At 44.1% G+C, this 26,916-nt stretch overlaps 1 protein-coding gene across 1 annotated transcript in view; it reads right to left on the reverse strand.

Moving 5' to 3' along the window:
• Positions 1 to 1,059: 1,059 nt before the first annotated feature.
• Positions 1,060 to 26,916, reverse strand: part of GALC (galactosylceramidase) — an 89,657-nt gene continuing 63,800 nt past the window's right edge. The window contains exon 17 of the mRNA XM_043556784.1: positions 1,060 to 1,212. Coding sequence (XP_043412719.1) covers positions 1,138 to 1,212 — 75 coding nt within the window. The 3' untranslated portion in view covers positions 1,060 to 1,137. The remainder of the gene's footprint in view (positions 1,213 to 26,916) is intronic.

Below are 26,916 nucleotides of genomic sequence, written 5' to 3' on the forward strand. Positions count from 1 at the left end.
CCAGACTGTCTACATATTTCTAAACGACTTTGTCTTGGCTGGGGGGATGTATCCTAAAGATAACAGATGGTGACAATAGTGGACAGCTGCAGCACAGCCCTAGTCCCCAACGAACACGTCTGGCATCGGTCTCCTACTAATCCTTATATTTGTAAAGCCACCTCTGATATTCTCAGGCCCAACCCTTTTCCCAATCCCCATGCCATTTCCGAAAGAACTTTCCATGATCAACAGAACAAGAGCCTAAATCTTCACAGGACTTGTAAAAACAACAATTGCCTTTGCACTAAAATATGTACTTTACACGCGTGTCATGGTACATTCCACTAGCATGTAACCTCCACGAACGTCTTGTTTAGTATTGCCAACAGCTCACATGTGGCCTGGCACTCAGGTCGAAACATAATGATTTACCATATTGCATCCACAAAACATCACAAAAGGAGTTGATATTAAATCGTGGCAGAAAAAGAGGAAACTGACTACATCATACAACGGAGTGAAAATCATGACAGATCCATAATTAGCAGGATCACAGCTGGCTGGCTCATGCTATAGACGAAAGCCATTTAATAAATAAACATTCCCTGCCCTTTGAAGAATGTAGTTTTAGCCAAACAAAAGTTGAGATTAGCCAAGAAGAGGTAGTGGTAGCCAGCAAAGGACTTCTAGCCATAACGTTAAACCTGCTTAAACAGCACACGATATAATTAATGATGATATGAATTATAGTGAGAATGCCAATATAATTTACACAATAATACTAAGAATTATATATCAGATATATATACTATAATTTAAAATATTTTAACAGCATATTCATATCTATAAAACCATCTGAGTTCCAACCTCTGTTCAATATTAAAAAATCCCTCCTTTATGCCAAGAAAGGCCAGTATATTTTACCATGGTGATGCTGCCATCTAGTGGACATACTTTAGAAGGACGGCTCTTCTGTCTCCCAGAAATGACCCAAAAGGATTCCAGGTCCTGAGGTTCATGTCAGACATGCACTCTTCTTTTGGAGACCAATTTTTGGAATTCCTCATAAATTTCCCTGTATGTTTGTCCTTGTATTTTTACATTATCCCTTCCTCCTGTCTTCATAGAAGGATGTTTTCAATATGTCCGTCATACTCAGTGGGCTGGAATAGAACCTGGGTATCTGCTTTGGTTTAAAAATGAGAAGATCCCAACGAGAGATGTGTCCTCCTGGAAAGAAGCCCCATCACATCGGCGACAGCCCGCCTTTTGTTCAGCTCCATGGTGTGCTCTTGAGAAACCAGACCTCAAACTGGCGACTTTTTAAATTTATTTATTTATTTTGGCCCCAGACATTTACGAACACTGTTATGTGACACAGATGTCACTATTTGGAAGGGGACATGTTACTCTAGTCCCTTCATACATGCATCGCTGCACCACTGAGGTCACACTCAGTGGTCAGAATTGACATGTGGGGTTCACACTTGTTTTCGGGTCCTCCATTCGCTACAGCGCGGGGATCGTCACTTTGGGTGCACACTTGGAATCACCTGGGGAGCTTTAACAACACCGACTCCTGGGTTCTACGCAGATTTAATTGGTGTAAGTCGCTTCTGAGACCTTGGGATGGTCTGAAAGCTCTCCAGGTGACTGTAATTTGCAATAAAGCTTGAGAACCACTGCTCTAGAGAAAACAAAACACAGAGCCCTTGGATATGTATCCTTTCAGGAAAGGGCAGGAGACCAAGGCACCTGTACCCAGTCACCTGTTCCTTGTCATCCCTCACCTTAAGAACCACGGCCCACTCTGGCTTCCTTTAGGAGCCTCTGCTCCCGCGGCTGAATTTCAAACCCTGCTCCTTGGCTCCTTAATGTATACGCATGCACTGCGATAACTCATTCTTTGCCAAAGGAAGATAAATAAAAGTTAGGGAAATATTAAATTCTCCTTGCCTAAGGCTTTTTAAGCACCGTAAATGTTTTAAAGAGAAAGGGTAATTTAGAGGTTATCCATTCTAATTCCTTGATTTGACAGGCAACCATGCAGACCAGGGAAGGTCATGAGCTGGACACTGGTTATATGCCCTCGGTACGGGCCAGACTCCTTCTCCCGTTTTTAGGTACATTGTGTCATTAATGCTTCCCTACCGGCCAGTAACGTGGTCATTTTACAACTGAGTTGAGATTTCATGAGATTAAGTCACATAGGTAACTTTGGACATGGACTTGAACATGGGTGCATCCAGCCTCTATACCAGGCAAAGTCCTGCTCCCAGAGCTCACGGTGGCCAGGTCAGACCTGAAGCCTCGGGGCCCTCTTTCCACCACACCTCGGCTGCCCTCCATGTCTGCCTGACTCACCTCCGCTCTCCCTTCATCCAGCAGCTTACCTGCAGGCTCTAGTTAGAAACCTAAGTCACAGGGGCACCTGGGTGGCTCAGTCGGTTAAGTGTCCGACTTCAGCTCAGGTCATGATCTCACAGTCTGTGAGTTCGAGCCCCGAGCCGGGCTCTGTGCTGACCGCTCAGAGCCTGGAGCCCGTTCCAGACTCTGTGTCTCCCTCTCTCTCTGCCCCTCCCCCATTCATGCTCTGTCTCTGTCTCAAATAAACATTAAAAGAAACCTAAGTTACAAAACCCTTGACTTTTCTCGTCCTCCAATCCCCACAGCATCTTATTTCCCAGCCAGAATGAAATTGCCTCAGCTGACAACAGGGCAAAATTTGGAAATTGGGATAAATTAGGGAAAATCTACACGGTGTGGGTTTTCTCTAGTGACTCCGTACGCACAAATGTTTGCCATGTGTGTTTGTCAGGTTCTTGGAAGAAAGCGTGCGAGCTTTACAGTATAAACAAGAAAACAACTCGACCCCTCTTTTGACCTCTGAGAAATAATCACCATTTTCATTTTGTTGTTTTTATGCATTTATTTCCAGTTGTGGTTTACAAATATGTTTGTACTGTCTTTGCAAAACTGGAAGCATAATGTGGAATTTTTATCTTACATATCACCCTTACAAACTTAATCATGACCAGTGTCCCCCGTCATTAAACATTTTTTGCAAGCATATTTTCTTAATGCTTCAATTCCGAAGTGTGAGTATCCATAATTTCTTTACCACTGGACATTAAAGTAATTTCTTTTTTTGAGAGAGAGAGAGAGCATATGAGTGAGTGGGGGAGGGGCAGAAAAAGAGGGGTACAGAGAATCCAGAGGAGTTCCCCATTGACAGCGGGGCTCAGACTCATGGACTGTGAGATCATGACCTGAGCCAAAGTCGGACACTTAACCGACTGAGCCACCCAGGCACTCCTTAAGCAATTTCTAGTTTTTCACTATTATAAAGAACCCTGTAACAAATATCCTTACACACACATATTTGTCCCTAAAACTATATTTTAAACATATATAAACATACCTAATATTTATAAATACGTAAAACATATGATGTGTTGTTTTACACATCACCTATTGTATATAAAATAACATTTATAATATGTATATATATATGTATTTGCCAATGTAATAAGTGAAAAATGCAGTCTTTTTATTGAATTAAGCTATATACGTTTTCATAATATCTTGTATGAACTACAGCAACGGCAAATCCCGAGTAGTAATGATCCAACAATATGTTGCATTCAGTCCTTGTTGGAGAAAAGCAGCTAAGATGCTCTCCTTGCCACAAACCGCTACAAAGTCCATCGTCCAGGATCTTCCGAGTAGAACTATTTTACATGCACACACGCAGGGTTGTTATATTCAGAGGCGTCGCACTCAAGGGAAACATTCCTAAGAATACGACTGGCAGTCATTTCCTCTCAGCTTGCTCTGCAGTGCCCCAATTTACCCAGCAGGAAAGGCAAGTTTGTGGTTTTAATTGTAGGGCAGAACTGGTCCTTTACTGGCCTGAGGCTGTTAACATGACTCCCAGATGGAAACCCATAGGGTTCTCCCGCTCTCAGCTCTCAACTCAGGGAAGTCCTGTGGAGCTGGGCATGCCAACAAGATGGCAACTGTTGACCCGGGCAACGTACACCCCCTATGACTCAGTTTCCCCAGCTGTTTAACTGGAATGTTAACTGACTTTATAGCGTAAATAGTACTTGATAAGATTAAATGAGCTCACAGAAAGTAGCAGAAGCAGAGTACATTCTGTACAAATCGCAGTTGTGTTTGGGGCGGGTGGGGTGGGGGGGGTGCTCCTACCACCCCCAAGCAATTCTGAGACACCAGCCACGTGTCCTACAAATCAACTCAATTCTGACACTGTCTACCCTGAGATAGCATCAGATCCCACAGGTTAAGGGCTCAGTCCCACAAGATTGTTCTCCACTTTAGATGCCAGTTGTCAACGCAGCTGGTCACCTATACTTCTGACCAAGTGGCTGTAGATCAGAGGTTCCCAGGAACCCCGCCTTGGGTTCAAGTAATTTGCTAGAGCAGCTCACAGAACTCAGGAAACCAGTTCACTCATAAGACTATCAGTTTATTACAAAAGATAGTACAGGATGTGAATCAGCAGCCAGACGGAAAGATGCCTAGGGAGAGGAGTGAAAGGACTCAGAGCTTCCATGCCTCGGAGAACGTTCTCTCCGTATTTTCAAGAGTTCCTCAAACCAGAAGCTCTTCAAACTCTGTCCTTTTGGGATTCTCTGGAGGCTTTTCTTTTTTTTTTTTAATCTATTTATTTTGAGAGAGAGAGCGTGTGGGAGGCGCAGAGAGACAGAGGGAGAGAGAATACCAAGCAGGCTCTGCACTGACAGTACAAAGCCCAACGCAGGGCTCCATGGAATCATGAGCTCATGACCTGAGGCAAAATCGAGAGGTGGATGCTTAACCTACTGAGCCACCCACATGCCCCTCTATGGAGGCTTTACTCCTAGAGATGGTTGATTAAATCATTGCCCTTTGGCAATCTATTCAACCTCCAGCCCCTCGCCCATTCCTGGAAGCCAGGGGTGTGGGAATGAAAGTTCCAATCCTCTCAACACACGGTTGGTTCTTCTGGCAACCAGCCCCCTTCCTCAGGTGACCTAGGGGCTTTCCAAAAGTCACCTCATTAACATAGCAAAAGAGCCTTAATCACTCTCATTCCTTCAGAAATTCCAAGGGTTTTCAGAGCTCTGTGCCAGAAGCTGAAACAAAGACCAAATACACACACTTCTTATTATAAATCATAACATCACACAGAGGTTGCCTTCACCATACTGACTCCAGCTTCTGCCTTCCAGAAGGAACTTCTGAGCGTTGCCTGGTCCTTCTCTTAGCTACCAAACTGAGCAGACCAATCCAGAAGGCAAACTCAAGGTCCCCCTCTGCGTCCTACCACACAGACTGAGTCAGCCTTGTGTAGCCAGCCTGGCGACGTTTCCTCCTTGGGGATCTCAGCCGGCCTCACGCCCACTGCTGCTGGTTCTCCAAAAGCACGTGCGAGAGCCCCAGTCCTCCATCCCCAAACACCTCAGCTATGAAGCCCTACCCGCGCCAAGCAAAAGGACTCACCTCTTCCAGGTCTCCAAATCCAGAATCCCTTGGCTCCTTTTTCAAGAGATATTCATCTATGGAAACTAGAAGCGACCAAAATGACTAAAAACAGGGGCACCTGGGGGGCTCAGTCAGTTGGGCATCCGACTTCAGCTCAGGTCATGATCTCATGGTGCGTAATTTCGAGCCCCACATTGGGCTCTGCGCTGACAGCTCAGAGCCTGGAGCCTGCTTCGGATTCTGTGTCTCCCTCTCTTTGCACCCCCACCCCCTTGTGATCTGTCTCTCACTCTCTCTCTCTCTTAAAAATAAATAAACATTTAAAAAAAATTTTTTAATGTTTATTTATTTTTGACAGAGAGAGAGAGAGAGAGAGAGAGACAGAGCATGAGCGGGGGAGGGGCAGAAAGCAAGGGATACACAGAATCCGAAGCAGGCTCCAGGCTCTGAGCTGTCAACACAGAGTCCGAAACGGGGCTCAAAACTCACAGACCATGAGATCATGACCTGAGCCGGAGTCAGACGCTCAACCAACTGAGCCACCCAGGTGCCCCAATAAATAAACATTTTTTTTTAAATGACTGAAAACAAAGACTGTGAAATTAGGGTCCCTAGACTCAACTGAAAGCTATATGGCTACTAAAAATTACAATTATGGAGACCTTACAAAAAATGAAGTCCATTTTATGAAAATGCAGACTATAGAATAGTGCTATGAACACGAATTACAATAACATCAAAATGTGCCTCCATATGAGCAAGGGAATCCAAAGAGAGGAAAAGCAATGTTTTATTAGGATATGAGGATTATGAGTAAATCATTTTTATTTTTTATATTTCCATTGTAATGTGTTCTTATAACAATATAATAACATATTACAATATAATATCTATTATAATAATATAATAGTTATAAATATATAATTATAAATGTTATATCTATAATTATATATATTATATATAATATTATAATAATATTATAACAATATAATAATATAATATAACAATATAATGTGTTCACATTAGCAATAAAATTTGGGGTGCCCAGGTGGCTCAGTGGGTTAAATGGGGTAAATGTCCAACTCTTGGTTTTGGCTCAGGTCATGATCTCACAGTATATGGGTTTGAGCCTCAAGTCGGGCTCTGTGCTGACAGTGCAGGGCGTGCTTTGGATTCTCTTTCTCCTTCTCTCTCTGCCTCTCTCTCTCTCTCTCTCAAAATAAATAAATAAAAATTAAAAAATAAATTTCAGTCTAACAGGCAGGAAGAGCAAAATTTACTTAAAATTTCCATCTTAAATTGTTAAAATAAATAGAACTTTGGACTCTAAAAACAATAGCATTGAGTTAAATACTATAAGTTTCTAATAATAATAATAGCTATCATTTATGGAGTACTTCGAATAAGCATTCTTGAGCTGAGTTCTTTGTACGTATTATCTAATTTAACCTGAATGACGATACTCATAGGATTAATTAACTGAGATTTTTTACACATAAGGCACCTGCAGCCCAGAGAAGGGAAGTGGTTTGCCCAGGAACAGAGAACTAGAGACAGAGGTGAGAGAGGTCTATTTGGCCGCCCAACCCCGCAGAAGGATTTTCACTTACATTGCATGATTCATTACTAACAGAGCCAAACACGTAAGAAATATTAATAACACAAAGTTTGGTAAAGTTTTCTGACTCGTTTAGCAGTGCAAGCCCGCCCAAATACTTCACTTGGGTCATTCGTATTAGGAGAATGCTTAAAAGCAGATTATGCTTTCACTTTGCCTATCTCTAAAATGCACTTAATAGGTACAGGTAAACTGTGCGATACTTATTAAAATGGACTTTTATTGCATCCGAAATAGCTGTGGGAGCTTCACTGTGAATTTAAAATTTGCACTTTTTTTTTTCCACTCTGGAAACACAATTTTATAGGATTCCTCCCTAATACGTTTCTTACGTGATTAGTGTTTGGTGACAAGTTTAGCAGCTGACGCTGAGTAGTGACCACCACAGAGGATGAGGGAAGGGGTTCATGTCGACCCACTCCAGAGAGAGTACTTTGTGATATTAAAGATAAATTGACATCTGCAAAGGCATTTAAGACTTTAGGGAAACACTAGCTGTGTTTTGTCTTTTGGCCATTCAGAACCTTGCATGAAAATTGGGGCACCCGTGCGGCTCGGTCCATTAGGTGTCCGACTCTGGATTTCAGCTCAGGTCATGATCTCACGGTTCATGGGTTCAAGCCCTGCATCAGACTTTGTGATGACAGCTTGGAACCTGCTTGGGATTCTCTCTCTCTGTCTCTCTCTCTCTCTCTCTCTCTCTCCCTCTCTCTCTCTGCCCCTCCCCCACTCTCCTCTCCCTCCCTCCCTCTCTCTCTCCCTCTCAAAATAAATGAATAAACATTAAAAAAAAAAGAAACTTGCATGAAAATATAATTCATTTTATACAGCCAGCATCTTAGAAATTCTGTGTAAACCAAGTGGACTTTATTGAATTATTCCTCTAAGCCCCTAAATAAAAGTCCTACTGAAAGGGCCTTCTATCCCAAGCCATTGCAGAAAATTACTTCCTCATCCCTCACAATATTGTCTGCTAAAATTAGACTGAAGTGCCTTTGATAAAGGAGATAGGAAGCTATCAACAGATTGTCACCGGCCTTTACCGCCCATCTGCTTGTACCCACTGGCCTTTGTCCCATATGTTTCCTTAAGGTCTTCTTTCCCGCTGTCTCTTAACTCAGGCAATAGACTCAAGGGGCATTGCATCCCATGACAGAAACCCAAAATACCCCTCAAGCAATAATGACTGCCCAGATGAAAAGCTCCCACTGGCCCAGACCACCCAGACCAATTTGAACTCGATGCCGCCCCCTCAAAACCCACGCCTGCGCGGAGGGACTAAGGAGTGAGCCATGGAGTGACCGACAGTTACCTTTACCTCATTAGAATACTGAAATCTCTGCCCAAGGAGGAGCACAAGCCTCATGTACAAAACATACAATGTATGTATAGGCATGTTTCCTCGGGCACATGCATGACCTTCTGCCTGCCTCTACATAGGATGACAAGGCTTCCCTATCAAATATTCATCCTGAGCCTAAGTGAAAGGAACCCGCTCGCCCTCGCTGGGGGAGTCATGGCTTTGGAAGTTATTCCCCTAATCTCCTTTTTTGCTGCAAATAAAGTTTCCTTTTGGTGCAGCAACTCACCTGGTGTGGTTTCTACCTGTGACTCACCACTGGGCCAACTCACACTAGTTCGGTTACAAGAGGAGAAGTAGAGGGAAGAATAAAGTACAGGCACCATCCAGATTGTTTGCTTTGCTGAGAGTAGAGGGCAGCGATGGTCAGACTTTAAATCTATTAGTATCAGGCTTTGCTATTTTAGCAAGAGTTAATGGAGCCTCCAGAACTCTTCTGGAACGGGTCACCGGCACCACCATGCCCCCTACCTTCTAGACTAGAGTGGCCCTAACTCTCATTTCAACTATCCAAAAGCTTCCTGGTTGTTTCTTGCCTTTCTCCTGCCTCTGACAGGGTCCTGCTTCTGCTGAAATCACTCATCTCCAGATTATCTCCCCATCCAACCCTGTTCTGCAACACAGCAAACATCCTGGAGTGTGAGTTCCTTCCATCTACACAAATGATTCTCTGTCACTGTCTCTGTCTCTGTCTCTCTCTCTCTCACACACACACACACACACAATCATACCACTTAGAAAAAGCATCCACTAGTGTGCACAATACACTCAACTAAAGATTTCGGCAAATTGGGAGACCAGCATTACCAAAACGCAGAACCTTCAAAGAAAGCGTCATCATCTCTGTGCAGAAAATTCCTTGAGCTCCTTACCAACACAGGCACTGTGACGATTAATCTTGTACGTCAACCTAGTTGGGCCAGGAGATGTTCAGATTTCTAGTTAAACATTACTTTTAGCTGTGTCTGTGAGGGGGGTTTGAGTCAGTGGACTGAGTATAGTGATTGCCCTCCCAACTGGGAGGTCCCGAATACAATAAAAAAGTGGAGGGAGGCTGGATTAATTCAGCTTGGCTGAGCTGAGACATTGGTCTTCCCCTGCCTTTGGTGCTCCTGGTTTTAACTTTCAGACCTGGAACCTATACCATCAGTTCTCTGGCTCTCAGGCCTTCGAACTAGATTACCTGCTTTTCTGTGTCTGCAGACAGCAGATCATGGAGTTGTTTGGCCTCTACAATTGCATGAGCCGGTTCCTTACAATAAATCTCTTTATAGATGGGTAGGTAGGTAAGTAGATGAAGATACGCATACACAGACATTTATGATATGTCCATATCCACTTGGTTATGTGTCTCCAGAGAACCCTAATACAAGAGAGACACCCACACTCCACAGGTCTCTGGCCCCCTTCTCCAGCTGCTTCCCCTCTTCTCCTTCTCCCCAAGTCTTAATATGTGCACAGCACTTTCAGAATTCCTTTGGTTGTCTTGACTCTTCAAGACCCTCGGGGCTCCCCTTCCATCCCCAAATGACTTGTCAAGACACCTTCCTAAAATAACTCCATTCCTGGGAATATTTCTGGTAGCAGATATGAAAATAATGCATTTTTCTACCACCTACATAGGTACTTCTTTTCTCCTCTGCCTACTTTTTTCATGACTTGCTACCTGGTAGCCAGGACAATAAACAAAGGCTGTATTCTGGATTTGATAAAGCCTGGTAACAAATAGAAGCATGGAATGACTTAAAAATACCCCATTGTTATGGGTATCCCACTAATCTACAGGACTTTCCCGGCCAGAGATGTGTTAAACACAGGGCAGACCTGTGTGTTCCTTGGCTGGGGATCCAAACCATGCAGAGGCCCCATCCGTTCTACGATCTCAGCTCCATTCAGGGACAGCTGGTCATCCATCAACCACAAGATGTGAAGCCTAGAAGACAGATGTTCAATAATCCAACAAGACTGTTGGGGGGAGGCACCAAGTACATGATTCCGTGTCAAAACAGAGACTTGCCCAAGACTCTGCTTAGCGGGGACTAGAGAAAGCCATGCCAAGCAGGAGGAATTTCAAGAGAATTCAGTAGGAGTGGGCATGGGACAGCTGGAGTGTCGTTTTCAAACCTCCGTCGGTCACGCCAAACACCCAAATTGAACAGAGTAGAAAAAAAATAGAACAAAGGCATGAGCAGATGCGAGCACAGAGTGCCAGGTGTCATCCTTGCTGTGACAAAAAAAAGGAGAGAGGAAGGAAGGGGCCGGTTTCCTGGATCCATGACCTTAAACATGGGGCCAGTTCTAGGTCAAAGACACTCAAGACGTTGCACCACAAAAAGCCCGCCCCCTCCATTCCCACGAATTCTGCATTGGTCTTTCTCCTTCCGCTGGCCTCCTCGGGCCTCCTGCCCGTTCTCTCGCCTCTGCCCATCTTCTTTCTGCCCTGTGTTTGCCCTTTAACTCACACGCTGGCCCACGCATGACAGACAGTCCCTGGTGCTTTTGCCTACATGTGAAAGCAGAATGCTGCCCGCACCTCTCCGGCAGCTGCATTTTCACCCTGTAGAGAGGCTGACGGCAAGGAGGTTCCACCCTGCCCCAGGGAACCGGGACAGGGGTCAGCGGCCAGTAGGATGTACCCGTATTTTTGTCAAAACATTTTCCTCTTTGTTCCAGAGAGCATTCTCGGACTCTGCTGGCTTCTTTTTTCAGTACAAAGAGAGCAGCTTAGCCAAGGATTATGGACAATTTGGAAGGTGCAGTTTGCCTGCCCAACTTGCCACGTCACAAAGAAAATGCAACTTGTCTGGCAATGAAGAGACCTAGAAAGAGTGATGGCCTGGGAGTTCTCTGACAGCGGCAGCAGGGATCCGCTGGGGGAAATGCAAGGCAAGGTGCGGTCCAGGAAGAGCTTAGATTAGATGCAGAGCCCTCAGCATCTAATTTTAATGTTTACTTATTTGGGGGAGACAGAGAGACGGAGTGGGGGAGGGGCAGAGAGAGAGGGAGACACAGAATCCGAAGCAGGGTCCAGGCTCTGAACTGTCAACACAGAGCCCGACATGGGGCTCGAACCCACAAAGCACAGGATCATGACCTGGGCCGAAGTTGGACATTTAACCGACTGAGCCACCCAGGCGCCCCCAGAGCCCTCAGCATCTCGTCACAAAAGATCTCAGCCTGCACCCCTGTCACCCCACCAGTAGCATCCTGCTGGCCCGTCACACTCTCCACCTGAGCCCACTCTCCCTGCCTCTCTCCGGCCATGCTACCCCACTGCTGCCCAGTGTCCTGGGCTGCTTTCTCCTCCCCCTGACCTCCAAGTGCCAGAACATGCTAGGGATCAACCCAAGACCTGTCTTCTACATCAGTTCTCATTCCCTTGCTGATCTGTAAGGACCACCCACATGCTGTCGTGACTCTCAAATTTATAACCCCAGTTCCCTCCCCAATCTCAGAGGCCTACATCCAACCGCCTACTCAACAGTTTTGCTTGGGTGTCTGAAAGGCATCTCAAATACAACATGTCCCAAACAGGACTCAGTCTTCTGCCCAAAACCTGCCCCTCCTTCTCTCTTCTTCAGCTCAGAAGATGGAAAGGCCATTCTTCCAATGACTCAGCCTAAAGTCTAAGGATCGCCCTTGAACCTCCTTTTTCTCAGACCTTCTAAATCTATCTAGAATGCAACCACTTCTGACCACCTCATTACTGCCATCCTGGAACCAAGAACCATCCCTTTGCATCCAGATCATTGCAATAACCTCCCAGCCAGTTTCCAAGTGTCTTACCCATTCCGTACTGTGTCCCAGCTCCCCTGCAGCTGGGAGTCAGATCAGACAGACCATTTCTGTCCAAATCTTCCAAGGATTTCCAATCTCATTCAGCATAAATCCCTACATGATCTGTCCCCTGCTGTTCACCATGTCTTATTTTTATTTTTAGCACTTAGTCATACCTGCCATATTATATATCTGTTTTATTGCCTAGAACTGGAGTCAGCAAGCTACAGCACCCAGGCCAGCCCCACCTGTTTTGTAAATAATGTTCTAGTGGAGACAGCCATGTCTGTTCATTTATATCTTGTCAACGGCTGCTTGAGTGCTAAAATGGCAGAACTGAATAGTTGTACCACAGCAGCCTATGGTCCAGAAAGCCCAAAATATTTGCTGACCATTTATAGAAAAAAAAATACGCTGATCCCTCTCTAAGAATGTAAAATCTAAGAATGTAAAATCCATAGAAGGAGGATTTTGTAAATGTTCAACAATCAGTATGTGTTGGATAAATAATAAACAAGTATAAGGGCAAAGAAGTAACTGGGTTTCTAACAAAGCATCAGAATGTAACATCCAAATGAGTGTTGTCCTGCAAAACAACCACCACCACAACTGTGAATAATAAGGTAATGGGGGTAGACCTCACTGAAAACAGATCCAAAAGTTTTGGATGCTGTAGATGGTTTCTGCCTCCTAAGAAAAGGAGCTCTGAATTTACTTTTTTTTTTTTTCGGTTTAGAAAAATATGTATTAGCAGGTTCCCACCTGTTGCCCCTGAGAAAGACATATATACAGTGGAGTAAAGTAAATGTTGATGTTCGAGACTGCTTCACTGAATAATGCAAAGAGGGTGTGCCTTTCAGCAGAGATATTAGATTAAGGTAAGGCAAACAAGCATATGATTCCTTTTCTCTTCAGATGCCCAGGACGCTTTGTGAGTACTTTGGGAGGACTGACACTAATGGTGGTTTTACGTTGTTCTCTGTGGGTCTCTCGTGTGCTTCCGGCAATGAGAGGAAGAGCTTGCCCAGGCTAACGTGGAAAGGCAGAGGGGAGAGGGCAGTCCACGTTCTCCCAAAGCTGCAAGAGGGGTGTTAGAGAGGGACACCAAAAGAGGGGGCCATGCCCGCTGGAGAGGGTTACCAGGAGCTGGGGCAGGAGAATATGCACTTCACAGGGGCTGGGGGTCCACGGAGAATGCTGGGCATAGTTCTCCTGAACCCCTCAGACAACCCCCAGAATTCCAATTGGGAGGGAACTCCTGTAGTCAAAACAGTGCAGAACATGACAATGTGGGCACTTAAGAAGGAATCGAGATCTTAAGTTGGATCACAGCCTAATAAGATCAGGAAATTTAGCTTACAATAAAACCAGCAATTTAAAGAACATTATTTTAATGACCACCATTGAGTGTTCATGTACTCATTCATTTAGTAAATATTGATTGAGTGCCTGCCACAGGACCATCATTGGGCTGGTAATGGAGACAGAATGCTGAGCCTAACAGACAGGGCTGTGCTCTCAGACTTTTAGGGTCTAGTAGAAAAGGCAGCCAATCAACAGAAATTAAACAAATATTTGTGCACTTGTCATAAATTCTACAAAGGAGAAGCACAGTGAGGAAGAGAGAGACAGAGGAAGAGAAAAAGAAAGAAAGAAGAAGTTAGGAAGGATGGAAGGATGGGTTTTCTGACTTCCCATACTCCTAAGTTCATCCAATCCATTATGATTTTCTGGTCTAAAGGACACGGTTCATTCATAGCTGGCTGACTGGGCACCTCGATTTTACATTCCTAAGACTACCCTTCCTTTGGTCAGGACAAGGACCCCACTCATCACAAGCCCTCAGGCCTGTCCCATACAATCCCTATGCCACATGCCTACAGTAAGTAGAGAGCTGTCTCTTCACAGCCTTATTCAGCAGACCCGATGTCTTCTTGGTAACTTTCTAAAAATGGCAAGGTGATCCAACCTCCCAGCAGCCTTCATGGTGGCGCAGGGGACACCAGCTGTTTAGAAGCATACCCGGTGAAGCTGACTGATTCGTTGGCGGTCGCCCTCATTGGTGGTATAAACGTAGAACATGCTTATTTTCGCCAGTAACTGCTCTGCCCAAAGGGTCTGCTTTGCAACCTGCAGACCCACTGGAGAAAAGAGGATTTTAGCAAGATTTCAGCCCATTTCCCTCACTTTCTGATCACTCACAATTACTAGAACAGTATAACTCCAGTTCTTCAAGACATGCTCTTCATTCTGACTTTTCAAAGTCTTACTTGATTCACAGCCTTCCCCGCAAGGCAGGCCAGACCTGCGACCCCGCAGCGGCCACACACTCCCTCCGTCTCTTGTTCCGCCTCCTACTGCTGTGCTGTCAGGGCAGGAAGACAGCGGGGAGGCCCAGCTGCCCACCAGCCGCCCACAACCAAGCACCAGCTCCTTTCTGTTAGCGGCCTCTGTTTGTGTCACCTTGATGGGACACCAGTCCCCTTCATGGGACAGGGCTTCAGAATGGACTCTCAGGAGTGCTTTTGTGGACTCTCACGAGAGAGCGTGGGTCTTCAGGGTCCCTTTCCAGATCCTGTACTCACCTCCCTCAGCACCCCCTGAGAAGAGCAGAGGCCCCTTGCCCAGGAGGCAACTCTCAGGCAGGGAGACCCGTCAGGCAGCCAGCCACCCCTTCTGGGGCATGCTCTAGACCACAGAGTACGTCCATCCCATGCTCATGGGGGAAGTCAGGCAACTTCACCTGGGCTGCATCCGGGCCCTGTCTTCTCCCTCTGGTCCCTGACTCCATACTCCGAGAGCACTAGGGCTTTAGCGGGGTAGACATCCCACTGTGTGACCGTCAGCTCCCACACTAGAGGGAAGAGGGATGGTTCAGACTCTCCGTGGCTGGGGGAGCCTCTCATCCCTTATTTTGAAGAGGAGAGGAGAAGGAATAGCCTCTCCCCATGAACAGTGCATGTGGGTGTCCTGATTTTTGAAGCGAAGCCAGGTCAAAAGGAACATGGTAAGGGTGACGAGGAGCAACTACCTCAGCTTTTCAAACAAGACAGTGAAGGGGTGTGTGACTGTTTTATCTCCACACACCTGGAAACCTGAGAGCTTCTGAAGTTCCCTATCACAGACAGTAAATAAATAGCCCTTTCCAAAGCAGTCCATGACAGTGACCTCTATCTACTTGAAGGGCTTTGAAGTGGGACAAGAATTAGACTTTGGGGGGAGTTAATGCTGCCCTAGGATTAGAATCAATTGATGGAAGCTCAAGAAAGGCACGTTTGGGCGTCAAAACAACTCATTTCTAGTGATTATGACTCTCCTACAATAAAGACATCTCTCTAGACATGTAGGGACACCTGCCAGCAGAGGGACCAGGCTGAAGCTAAACCATCATGGGTCAGAGCTGCAGAAGTGGGGATCACCCTCCCACCCAGGCTCCAAAGCACCTTCCAAGTAACTTGAAGATTTGCTAATTCTGTCTCAAAGAGAGTACCACTCATTTGGATGCCTCATGTCCAACATGTTTATTAAACAATAAGCTCCAGAGTCCACAGGTCATGAGAACGGCAAAAATCTGCCAAAGAGAACTGTCTGTGGAGAGAGCTGACATGTCAGATCATTCACTAGTTGTCTGAGCCTATGTCAAAGGACTGGAATGCTTGCTCTGGGTCTTGTTGACAGACGAAGGAGGAGTGTTGTCAAAAATACAAAAATTAGAAGCTTCTTCTTTTTATGCCCCTAATGATAAAGAAAGGTGCTTTCTTCCCGAAACTACTTTGTCAACTTTCCATGTGGTTGCCATGGTGATGTGAGCTGGTGCCTGACTCCTGCTGGGAGACCCCAGCTCCCTGCCGAGGTCCAGTGTTCCAAGCCCGGCTCACACTCCCAGCTTCTCTCCAGAGACCTTGGTGCCCTGTCTTCCAGGACTGGGCTGTGTCGTATTTAAGTCAAAATAATAAAAGGAGGGAATTTAAACCCTGGCCTTTTGTGTTTTTTTTAATAACTTTTTAAAAAAACTCTATGTGGTGCATTATAAACATGCACACACACACACACACACACACACACGCACACACAAATAAGACAGTGGAAATAAAGTAAAATCACTGACATCTCATTCAAAGAGGACTTCTGTTAATATCTCGAACAGACTCTGGAAAATTCTGTGGTTGCCTCTATCATTTATGTGTGTGTGCTCACATGTAGACCGCTTTTTTATATAAAATAGATTGTAATGTACTTGATCTTTCAAAACCTTAATTTGTCACTTAAAATGTCATGCCATGGTCATCGGTCTTGAGCTACAAACATAATAGTATCGACTATTCATTGAGAACAAAAAGGAGGCATCGTATTGACTCATTCAATTCTTGCAAAACCCCAGCCACGAAGGTTATTTTCTGTTGTTATGCCTACTTTGCTGCTATTATCTCTATTTCACAAATGGCAAAACTGATTATGCTCCAAGATCACATAGCTAGTAAATGGTAAGAATCAGGGTTCGGACCTATGCACCCTAGTTTCAAAGCCTGTGGACTCAATCACCATATGATACTGTCCCTGAGCAATGTCTCTCTTTTTCAAAGGCAGGTTGGGATTTCACGGTATAAATGTACCATCATTTACTTCCTTGGTCCCTGGCTAGTGGGCATTTAGATTGCTTACAATATTTTGCAGTTAAGTGTAGTGGCCTAGGGTGTCTGGATGGCTCAGTTGGTTAAGCGTCTGACTCTTGATTTGGGTTCAGGTCATGATCTCATGGTTCGTGAGTTCGAGCCCCACATCGGGCTCTGTGCGGACAGCCTGGAGCCTGCTTGGGATTCTGTCTCCTTCTGTCTCTGCCCTTCCTCTGCTTGCTCTCTCTCTCTCAAAAATAAATAAATAAACTTTAAAAAAAAAAAAAAAAGAGCAATAGCCTGATAGCAATACTCTGGTGCTTGGCTTGCCTCTGGTTAACTTCACGAGATTATCTCCTTCCTTGGCAGATTCTTCTCAAAGCAAGACTGCTAAGTCAGGGAGTTGACTCAGCCCTTTACAAAGGTCGTCTGACTTTCTGGTGACATGAGGGTGCCTCTTCCCACAAGAAGAAAAGAAAGGCTATCTTCTCTTTCTGTACACTTATTACTTCCTATCTGCAACATGTATGTGTGTATTGTGGGGGCACAAGAAAGAAGACAACTGCAATAATCAAATAGCCCCATTGATTTTTAAATGCCATCCACAAACACTTAAATGTGGACTTTACTCCATGCCAAGGGGTAAATGTTTTCTGTAAAGGAACGGACAGTCAATATTTTTGGCTTTCCTGGCCCCATGGTCTCTATGGCAACTCTTCAGCTCTGCCCTCACACACTGAAAGTAACTGTAGATAATATGTACATGGACGGGCCTGGGTGTATTTGGCCCACGAGCCTCAGTTTGCCGACCGCTGTTCCATGTCCTCCATTCATTTGTGCCCAGGCCATTACCATGCTCACTGTTACTACAACTTTAACTCCTTTCTCATTATACTTCTTTACAGATCATTTTTTTCTTGCTATTCTCAAATACCTATTCCTCCAGAGGGACTTTAGAATTGTTTTCTCAAGTTAAGAAAATCTTATTGGAATTATAATTGGAGTATAGCTTAATTTACTAAGAAATTTAAAGGGAATGCCATCTTTACAAAGTATCTTCCAATCTCCATTTCTATCCCCTATTATCCAGAACTTCCCTTCTAGAAGGCCAAAGATTCTAATCCCAGCTCTGTCACTTCCCAGCAGTGTTACTTTGGGCGAGGTTACTTCTCTGTGCTTTTATTTCCTCATGAGTAAAATGGGAATAATAGTTTCTTTCTTGCAGGGTTTTGGGAAGATGAAATGATTTGCCTGGAACACAGAAAACACGATCCATTTGGTGCTGTAAACTTCTTGTTACGTCTGTTAAATCAGAGTGGTTGTTACTGTGGGCGTCCCATCTATTACTAACTTCAAAAACTGGTTCTAGTATTTCACCACTAAGCATAATGAAAATAACCCATGGAAATGTCCCTAATATGATCTACTACTGTTTTACTGTTTTGTTTATCCAGAACGTATATTAACTTATATCACATGCCTTGGCTGCTTCTATTGAAATCAACATATTTTTCTCCCTCCTTTACCCATCACATGAGAGTCACTTTCTCAGACTTCCACTGTTTAAAAAAAATTTTTTTAACATTTATTCATTCTTGAGAGACATTGAGAGACAGAGCGTGAGTGGGGTAGGGGCAGAGAGAGAGGGAGACAGAATCTGAAGCAGACCAGGAGATCGTGACCCGAGCTAATTTGGACGCTTAACCGAGTGAGCCACCCAGGTGCCTCGAGCAGATTTCCACTATTGATCTATCTTTGATTTGTGAACATGAACCTCACTTGGCCATGGAGCTATCCTTTTCTGCCTTAATGGATTCTATTTGCTTATACTTTCATTGGGATTTTCTTATCAATGTTCTGAGGGAAGACTAGATTCTTAGCTAATTGTTTTTAAATGCTGTCCTCACCCATTATTTTATACCAATGTTGTGCTTGCTTCCTATCAGATAATTCAGAAGTTTACTTTTTTTCCTCTGCTCTAGAACATTTTGAACAGCCTAAGAACCATCAGATCCTCAAGAATTTAAACGTGGAATCAGTTTGCGCCTGATGTTCCATGGCAAATGGCTCAATTTCCTTCATGATAATTGGTCATTCTCTTGTCTTCGGTTCTTCTTGAGTCAGTATTATGAAGGTCTTTTCTTAAAAAGCATTCATTTGGCCTAATTTTTCTATTTGTTAGGAGATAATCTGCACTCCGATTTACCAGTTACAGAAAAACTATAAAACTTTTCCAGTTCACACTTCTTTCGTTTTTATTATTTCTTTCCTTAGGTTTGTTCATTAATTTCTAATTAAAAAGAAAAACAGTCCCAGGGTGCCTGGGTGGCTCAGTGGGTCAAGTGTCCTACTCTTGATTTCAGCTCAGGGCATGATCTCATCATTCATGATTTCGAACTTCGCATCAAGCTCTCTGCTGTCAGTGCAGAGCCTGCTTCAGATCCTCTGTCTCCCTCTCTCTCTGCCCCTCCCTTGCTTGTGTTCTCTCTCTCAAAAATAAATAAACACTTTTAAAAAAGTTTTTAAAAGGAAAAGAAAAAATAGTCCCTTGTTCCATACACTTCACTCTGTGCTTTTCTTAGAAGGCGTCCTCCCGTACCCTCCCTACCGAATACAGTGTTTTTGACAGTCTTAGAAATGCCATCCAGTATAATCAGCAACCCTCATGCTAGATGAGTCAGAACATAGGGAGGAGGAAAAAGTAAAGAAAAAACAATGGTTGCCTGGGCAAGAGCCATGGGAGGCCACAAAAATGACTCAGCCCCAACTACACATTCAGAATCAGCTGGATGCTTCTAAAATAAGTACCAGTGACAGACCCCTCTCCAAACCAATTGAATTAGATCCTCTGGGGTGGAACCTGGGCATCAATAGCTCAGATCTCCTTAGATGATTCCACTGCACCCAAGGCTGAGAACAGCTAGGCTCTAGAAACATGGAGGGAGAGAAAAAACAAAACCTATAAAGGCATTCAACCATGTGGCCTCTGACCCATGTCCACCACTCAAAGACCTGACCCCTAGACCAGGTCAGTCCCAGGGGTGTGCTTGAGGGATTCTGTTCCACACCCAATGGCTTAAGTCTCTCTGTACGGGTCTGAGAAGCTGGATCGTATATTCACCACCTAACCCAGGGTTCTGACATTAGAAAAGCCTCAAGCAAAACAAAAACAAAAACCCTCATACACAAACATGCAAAAATTCTCTCCCAATGAGGTGGAGGAGAAGTGCCTGAGGCAGCGACACCACAGACAGACGGTTCCTGTAGCTCACTGCTCTCCTCCTGCACAAATTCACCATCATGGAAATGAAGCCTGGGAGTAAGATCTCAGTGCCTCCCATCTATGATCTAGATGTGATTACATCACAGAATGACATTTTCAAATTGAATGTACAGCTCAGAGCAAAGTCTCTCGACATCTCAAACAAGAGAGGATAGAAATTTATTGAATAACTACTCTCCACTCAACTTCACCCCACCCCACCCCCCAGAATATATCCAATGATCTTTGGCTAACCCAACAGGCCAGCCTTTTCCTGTTTTACTCTTCCATTTTTTATAAGGCTAAGTAACTTACCTTGAGTGCTGGATAACATGTCAGCTGGTCAGGCTTTTAAAACTCCCCATCTCTAATCTAACAGTTTTATACATCTCGTGTGATAACGGCAACCCCCAAAACCTCTAGCTACCCTGGTAATTCAGGATGGAGTCAAAGAGACTAGCATGGTCCCTGACACTTACTGGGTTTGTATCCCTGGGCACATTTTTAAATCCTAGTTTCGAGTATTGCCTGTCTCCTGGGGTTATTATGGGGATGGAATGAGATAACCCACGCAAAGCGCTTGGCACAGTGTCGGCCACCTCGTAAACACTCCACTCACCCAGCCGCCCTTCATGTGTTGTATTACGTATTACGCATCGAAGCCTATGCGAGGTGCGATGGACACAGGGGTGCGTAAAATCAAACCTGATCCCTGCTTCCACGGAGCTCACAAACTAATTCTCAATAGATGCCAGCTGTCGTCATTTTAAGATGCTGAGATGGGGAATGATCCTCACACTGCGGAGAAAGAAATTGCGTGAGGGGTACAGCAAGGGTGTGTACCCTCTTACTTGGCTTGTGGAGGCCCAAATGGCAGGTGTGGGTAGTTAAGTTTCATGGATAGACACAACGCAGCACTGAAGGGCCAGACAATGTTCTGACTTTGATCTAAACTTGAAATGACAGGGATCGGCGGGGTGGGGGCAGAGGCAGACTGAGATGGCTGACTTCCGGCTCCAAGAAGCCTTCCCAGGGCATTTTCATTTCACGCGAGTCAACTCGCCTCTCCGGGCTCTATTGTCTTCCTCTGCAAAAGGACAACGCTGTTCCAGATTATGTCTCAAGTCCCTGCCAGTTCTCACATCTTCCAGTAAGAACAAGTGTGAGTGTTTGGGAGAGGGATCCCCCCACCCCCAAGCAATGATGCTTCTGGTCTACAGGCTTTAAGATAGTAGTACTGAAAATGAGCCAAAGTTTCCACAGATCGAACTTTTTTTTTTAATTCATCTTCTTTCAAATGTTTCTTTTTGAAAGTGAGAGTGCAAGTGGGGAAGGGGCAGAGAGAAAGGGAGACAGAGGATCCAAAGTAGGCTCTACACCGAGAGCACAGAGCCCAATGTGGGGCTTGAACTCACGAGCCGAGAGACCTTGACCTGAGCAGAAGTCAGAACGCTCAACCCACTGAGCCACCCAGGCGCTCTTCATGGATTGAACTTGTAAATAACATTAACAAAACCAGGTGCCTGTGGCAGAGGCTGGTCGTTACCTGCCCTGACAGTCGTGTTCCCTTTTCTTCTCCGAAACTGAACCCTAATTTCATTTGAAGTCTCGTGGTGCCCAGAGAAAAGATCTACTTCATACTTTCTCCCCTGACTCCAGCTAGCATTTTACCAAATTCTGGTCAGTGGCATGTAAATTTATCTTTCCAGCACATCTTCTTAAATGGGAAAGGTCAGGCACTTTTTCTTCCTCTCATGAACAGCAATGTAGGAGTAAAATGCTACTGAAATGGGCAAAAGAGGAATTTTCAAAAGTCAGTTTTTTAAACAAACTCTCTACCTAAATATCACCATAACCCAGCAAGCAAGCCATATGCATTCTTTTTAGAGGATTAAAGTTAGTGGTTCTTACACCCTTTACACCTGCCAGAGGGAAAAATGCCATCATGGTGGGGCGCCTGGGTGGCTCAGTCGGCTGAGCGTCCAACTTCGGCTCAGGTCATGATCTTACAGCTCATGAGTTCGAGCCCTGCGTCGGGCTCTGTGCTCAGAGCCTGGAGCCTGCTTCAGATTCTGTGTCTCCCTCTTTCTCTGCCCCTCCCCCACTCGTGCCATGTCTCTGTCTCTCAAAAATAAATAAACATTTTAAAAATCATGCCATCACGGTTACACTAATTGTAAGCTTTTTATTCAACATTCACAAATGTTTATGATTATTGAAGATTTTCAGTAATTATGATTATCGAAGATCCCATGTTCTCTTCGATCCTCTATGAAAACCAGCCCAAAATCTCTGTGTTCTCAGGGACATTTTTATTAGGAAATGTAATGCAGTACCCCAAATAGAAAATTTTATCTACCTCTGTTTAAGAATTCCAAGACACATTTCCAGGGTAAAACCATCTGTATCCAGACACACAGAACCAGTAGGATATATAATATAGAGAGATTTATTTTAAGGAATTGGCTCCCGCCATTGTAGAGGCTTGGCAAGCCCCAAATCTGCCGAGGAGGCTGGCAGGCTAGAGACCCGGGAAAGAGCTGTCATTTGAGTCCAAAGGCAGTCTGCTGGCAGAATCGCCTCTGCTTCCAGGGAGGTCATTTTTTTAAATGAGGCTTTCAACTGAGTGGATGAGGCCCACCTACATCATGGAGGATATTTCACTTTACTCAGTTTACTGCCTTAAATGTTCGTCTCATCGACAAAAGCCCCTTCACAGAAACATCTAGAATAATGTTTGACCAAATAGCTGAGCGCATGGCCCAACCAAGCTGACACAAAAAATTAACCGTCATGACATCTTGGGTGGTTTTATTTGCAAAAATAATTAGAGTCTCTGTAGATCTGTCACAGGGGGTGTGTGGAAAGAGACCTCTGGAGGTCCTGTGACCTGGACGGACAACAGGACGCTCTACCTGAGACTGATCTTCAGCTCGTCTAGTCTTGCAGTGAATTCTCAGACTCTTCTGAGGTTGCTACCGGTTACACCTATGGAGTACCCATGCACACAGCCAGCAGAGCAACTGGAAAGAGGCAGGTGGGTAGAGATATCCTGAATCCTTCCGTTTGCAAACAATCTGACCAATTCCCATCCCCATCAGACAGTGTCAGAAGTAGGTGAGAAGTCCTGTGAGCCTTCAGGGCCAGAAGTTGAACAACCCCACCTGGGAAGATGCCCCTGTGTGCCCCACACTGAGCCATCCACACACACGTTAAGTTTTCGTGCCATTTACCTACACTCAAGGAAATTGTATCGTCTGCCTGTGTCTAGTGGGGTCTTCCAATCGAGGGGCTTGACAGCCTGTTTGTTATCAAACATAGCAGTAAATCCGCTACAGCAATAGCACTGATACCAAAGTCCAAGCCCATCCCCAAAGCACATGGTACCACCTTGCACATAAAAGCTTTAATGTGGGCTTAGAAACACTTCCCACGTTGTGTTAAATACATACCACACTATTCAAAAACATTAATCAGTGCAATCTGTTAAACAGATGCAGAGAGTAATAAACTGTCTTTTCAGTATAATCTTGAAATCACTTACTTCTGTAATGTTTTCCACCCCCAGGAATGTGAAACCTATAAATATCTTGTTAGAGCAAAATCATTTCCAATTTCTTGTCCAACAGCCCCCTACAATCCCTCAAAGTATTTGCATTTTTTCCTAGTTGAGTAACAATTATCAATTCTCTGGAACATCAAGTTCAATTTTACTGGTGAAGGAGGAGGAGTAGAGAAGAAGATGGCAGGCAAGGAGGGAAGGAAGAAGGGAGAAGGGAAGAAAGGGAGGGAAAAGAAAGAGGGGGAGGGGGAGGAGAATGCATTTTAAAAGTTTCAAATCAGCCACGGGCTTGAATTAAGCGAAAAAGGCTATCTTCAGAATAATATGATCCAATTATAATACTTCTGACATACAAAGAAAAGCAAGCTTTCTTTGAAGTGAAAGTATAATATTAACAAGACAAGAAAAATCAAGTGTGAGAATCTACCTATGAGCAAAAACTAGAACACTGTGGTTTCTAAAACACGCCTCTTGATTACCTCTTGTTTGGACACCATGATAGCTTAAAAATATTATGAATAGTTCTGTGAGAGGGATAACGACAGTCTTTTTAAGCAAATCACATACCTAGAAGAATGGAATTTGGTATACAGCCCATCCATATTACTTTAAAATGAAGTAAAATATGGTTTGCAAAATGATTTCACTTGACGAGGCCATTTCGCCAGAGTGAAAGTGTGCAGGGCATTGTGCGCTCATCTTCAGCATGAGAAACGATGGCAAACATTATTGATTTAGAAACAAAGCTACCTCTTCAGGTAAGCAAGATTTGAATTAAACAAAGAAATGCAGATTTACAAGTTACAGAATTTGGGTGTAAGAGCTGGAAGGTGTCTTGGTGACCAGCCTAGGTTCTTTGCTTTACAGACAGCTCCTTCCATTCTGGAAGGCTTACAAGGCTTATATGGTTCAACCAAAGCTCAATTAAGTAGCAAATCTGGCATTCAGCTCAAACTTCCAGACTCAAGTTCAATGCTCTTATGGTGGTGCTCCCCCAGGTGGTATTTTTGGTGTACTGTGCTCTGATTATCTGTGTCCTCAAAATTCGTATGTTGAAATCCTAACGCTCGTGGTGATGGAATGGGGATGTATGTGGGCCTTTGGAGGTGTTTCGCTTATGAGAGTAGAGCCCTCGTGAATAGGATGACAGTTCTTTGAGGTTTCGGAGAGCTCCCTAGCCCCCTCCACCATGTGAGGACACCGTGAGAAGTCTCTGTTGTCTATAAGCTACCCAGGCAGTGGTATTTTGTGACAGCAGCCTGAAAGGATGAAGACAATATGTGAAGTACGTTTGGCAATTTACAAAGCACTCTCATCTAGAGGCTCTGCTGTGTCTGTTTCAATGAATACAATTCATGGTTACTAGTAACCACATACAAATCCAGTGTTTCACATCAACCTGATCAGAAGTAAAACCCTCACTGAGCACCAAACCAGGGAATGCAGAAGTAGGAGACGCAGTTTTTTCTACCCAAAGAGCCACAAGCTACTTGAGAGGAGCAAAATACCACCTGAAACAGCACCAAAGTCATAATGGGATGTGGTTCAAATTGTTAGTGTTAAATAAAGGATTTTGGAAAAGGTCCATGCTAAATATTAAACTGAATGGGTTGAGAGGTCCATCTCCAGCCACGAGAGAATAACTTCTGGAACTGGACGGGACCTTCGCTCAAAGAGACTGTTTCAGGGAGTTAGACAACAGGCACCCCAGTACTGTGATCCTTGAAAGAAGGGAAACAAATGAGATGAACCTTGTGATCCCCAATTTCTGTCTGGAGGCATTTACTAGATTCCAGTACACAGGGGGCAAATACAGAGGATGGGCTTATAGAGCTGTGAAGATAAAATCTGTGTTTGAGGAGTGCCTGGGTGGCTCCGTCAGTTGAGTGTCCAACTCTTGATTTCAGCTCAGGTCATGATCTCACGTTTCATGAGTTCGAGCCCCACAATGGGCTCTGTGCTGACAGCATAGAGACTGCTTGGGATTCTCTGTCTCCTTCTCTCTCTGCCCTTGCCCCACTCATTCCCTCTCTCTTTCTCTCAAAAACTAAATAATTTCTTTTAAAAAAATCTGAGTTTGAGGAGGCTGAGATATGCAGCTCATAGGAAGAAGAAAGCTCTGTAGGAAAAGAGGGCCAGAAATCTGCAGACAGGTCCGTGTCTTTGGCTCTAGACTAAGCTACATCATCATAGCATGAAACTCCATGAGCCAGGCAAAGAATAAACAGGGAAAGGACAGTTACCAGGGTCCTGTTAGCTGTACAAATATCAGGAGTCTCACAGGGAGAATGGGAGATGGTCAAGATTAGAACAACTCTGGTGGAAAGAACTCTTTCAGCCCTGGGACAATTCCCTGCCTTAGGAAATGGGGCTATACTAGCCCTGGTGGAAAGGTATTCTACCTGCCCTATAAAAGCTCTAAAAGCCCCAGAAGAGTCACACTGTCAAAGATGAAAGGAAAACCAGAAATCACGCAATTGTATTTGGAGACTTTAATGTTCCTCTCTCAGTAATTCATAGAACATGTAGACAGAAAATCAGTAAACACACAGAATTCTTAAACAACACAATCCGCCAACATGACTTAATTAATATTTGGAAAACATTACAGCCAATCACTGAAGAATTTGTACTGTTTTCAAGGGTACATTGACTAAGATAAGTTGCATCGTGAAACTAGTCTAGATACGTTTAAAATAACTGAAATCCAACAGAGCGTATTCTTTGACCACAACAGAACTAAGTATCAATAATAACAACAACAAAATCTGGAAAATCCTCAAGTATTTGGAAATGAAACACTTCTAATTAGCACAAATGTCAAAAAATAAAAATAAAATGGAAATGAGAAAACATTTCGAACTGAATTTAAAAAAAAAAAGACATCATGACATAAGGTGTTGCTCGGTGTTTTAGACAAAATTTTATAGTATTGAAAGTCTGTGTTAAAAAAAGATGGCGACCCAAGCATCTAAGCTTACATCTTAAGGAGCCAGAAAATGAGTACATTAAAACCCTAAGTAAACAGAAGAGAATAGAGGTACAAGCAGCAATCAAAGAAACAGAAAACAAAGAAACAATGGGGAAAATATTTAAGAAACCAAAAGCTGGTTCTTTGAAACATAAATAAAATTGACAAAAATCTAATTACACTAACAAAGATAAAGAGAGAGAAAGCACAAATTGGCCATATTAAGAACACCTTATAGACAATAAAATAAGGAAACATTATGAACAGGTCTATGCCAATAA

This window comes from Prionailurus bengalensis, chromosome B3, assembly GCF_016509475.1.
Source record: "Prionailurus bengalensis isolate Pbe53 chromosome B3, Fcat_Pben_1.1_paternal_pri, whole genome shotgun sequence".
Classification (NCBI taxonomy): domain Eukaryota; kingdom Metazoa; phylum Chordata; class Mammalia; order Carnivora; family Felidae; genus Prionailurus; species Prionailurus bengalensis.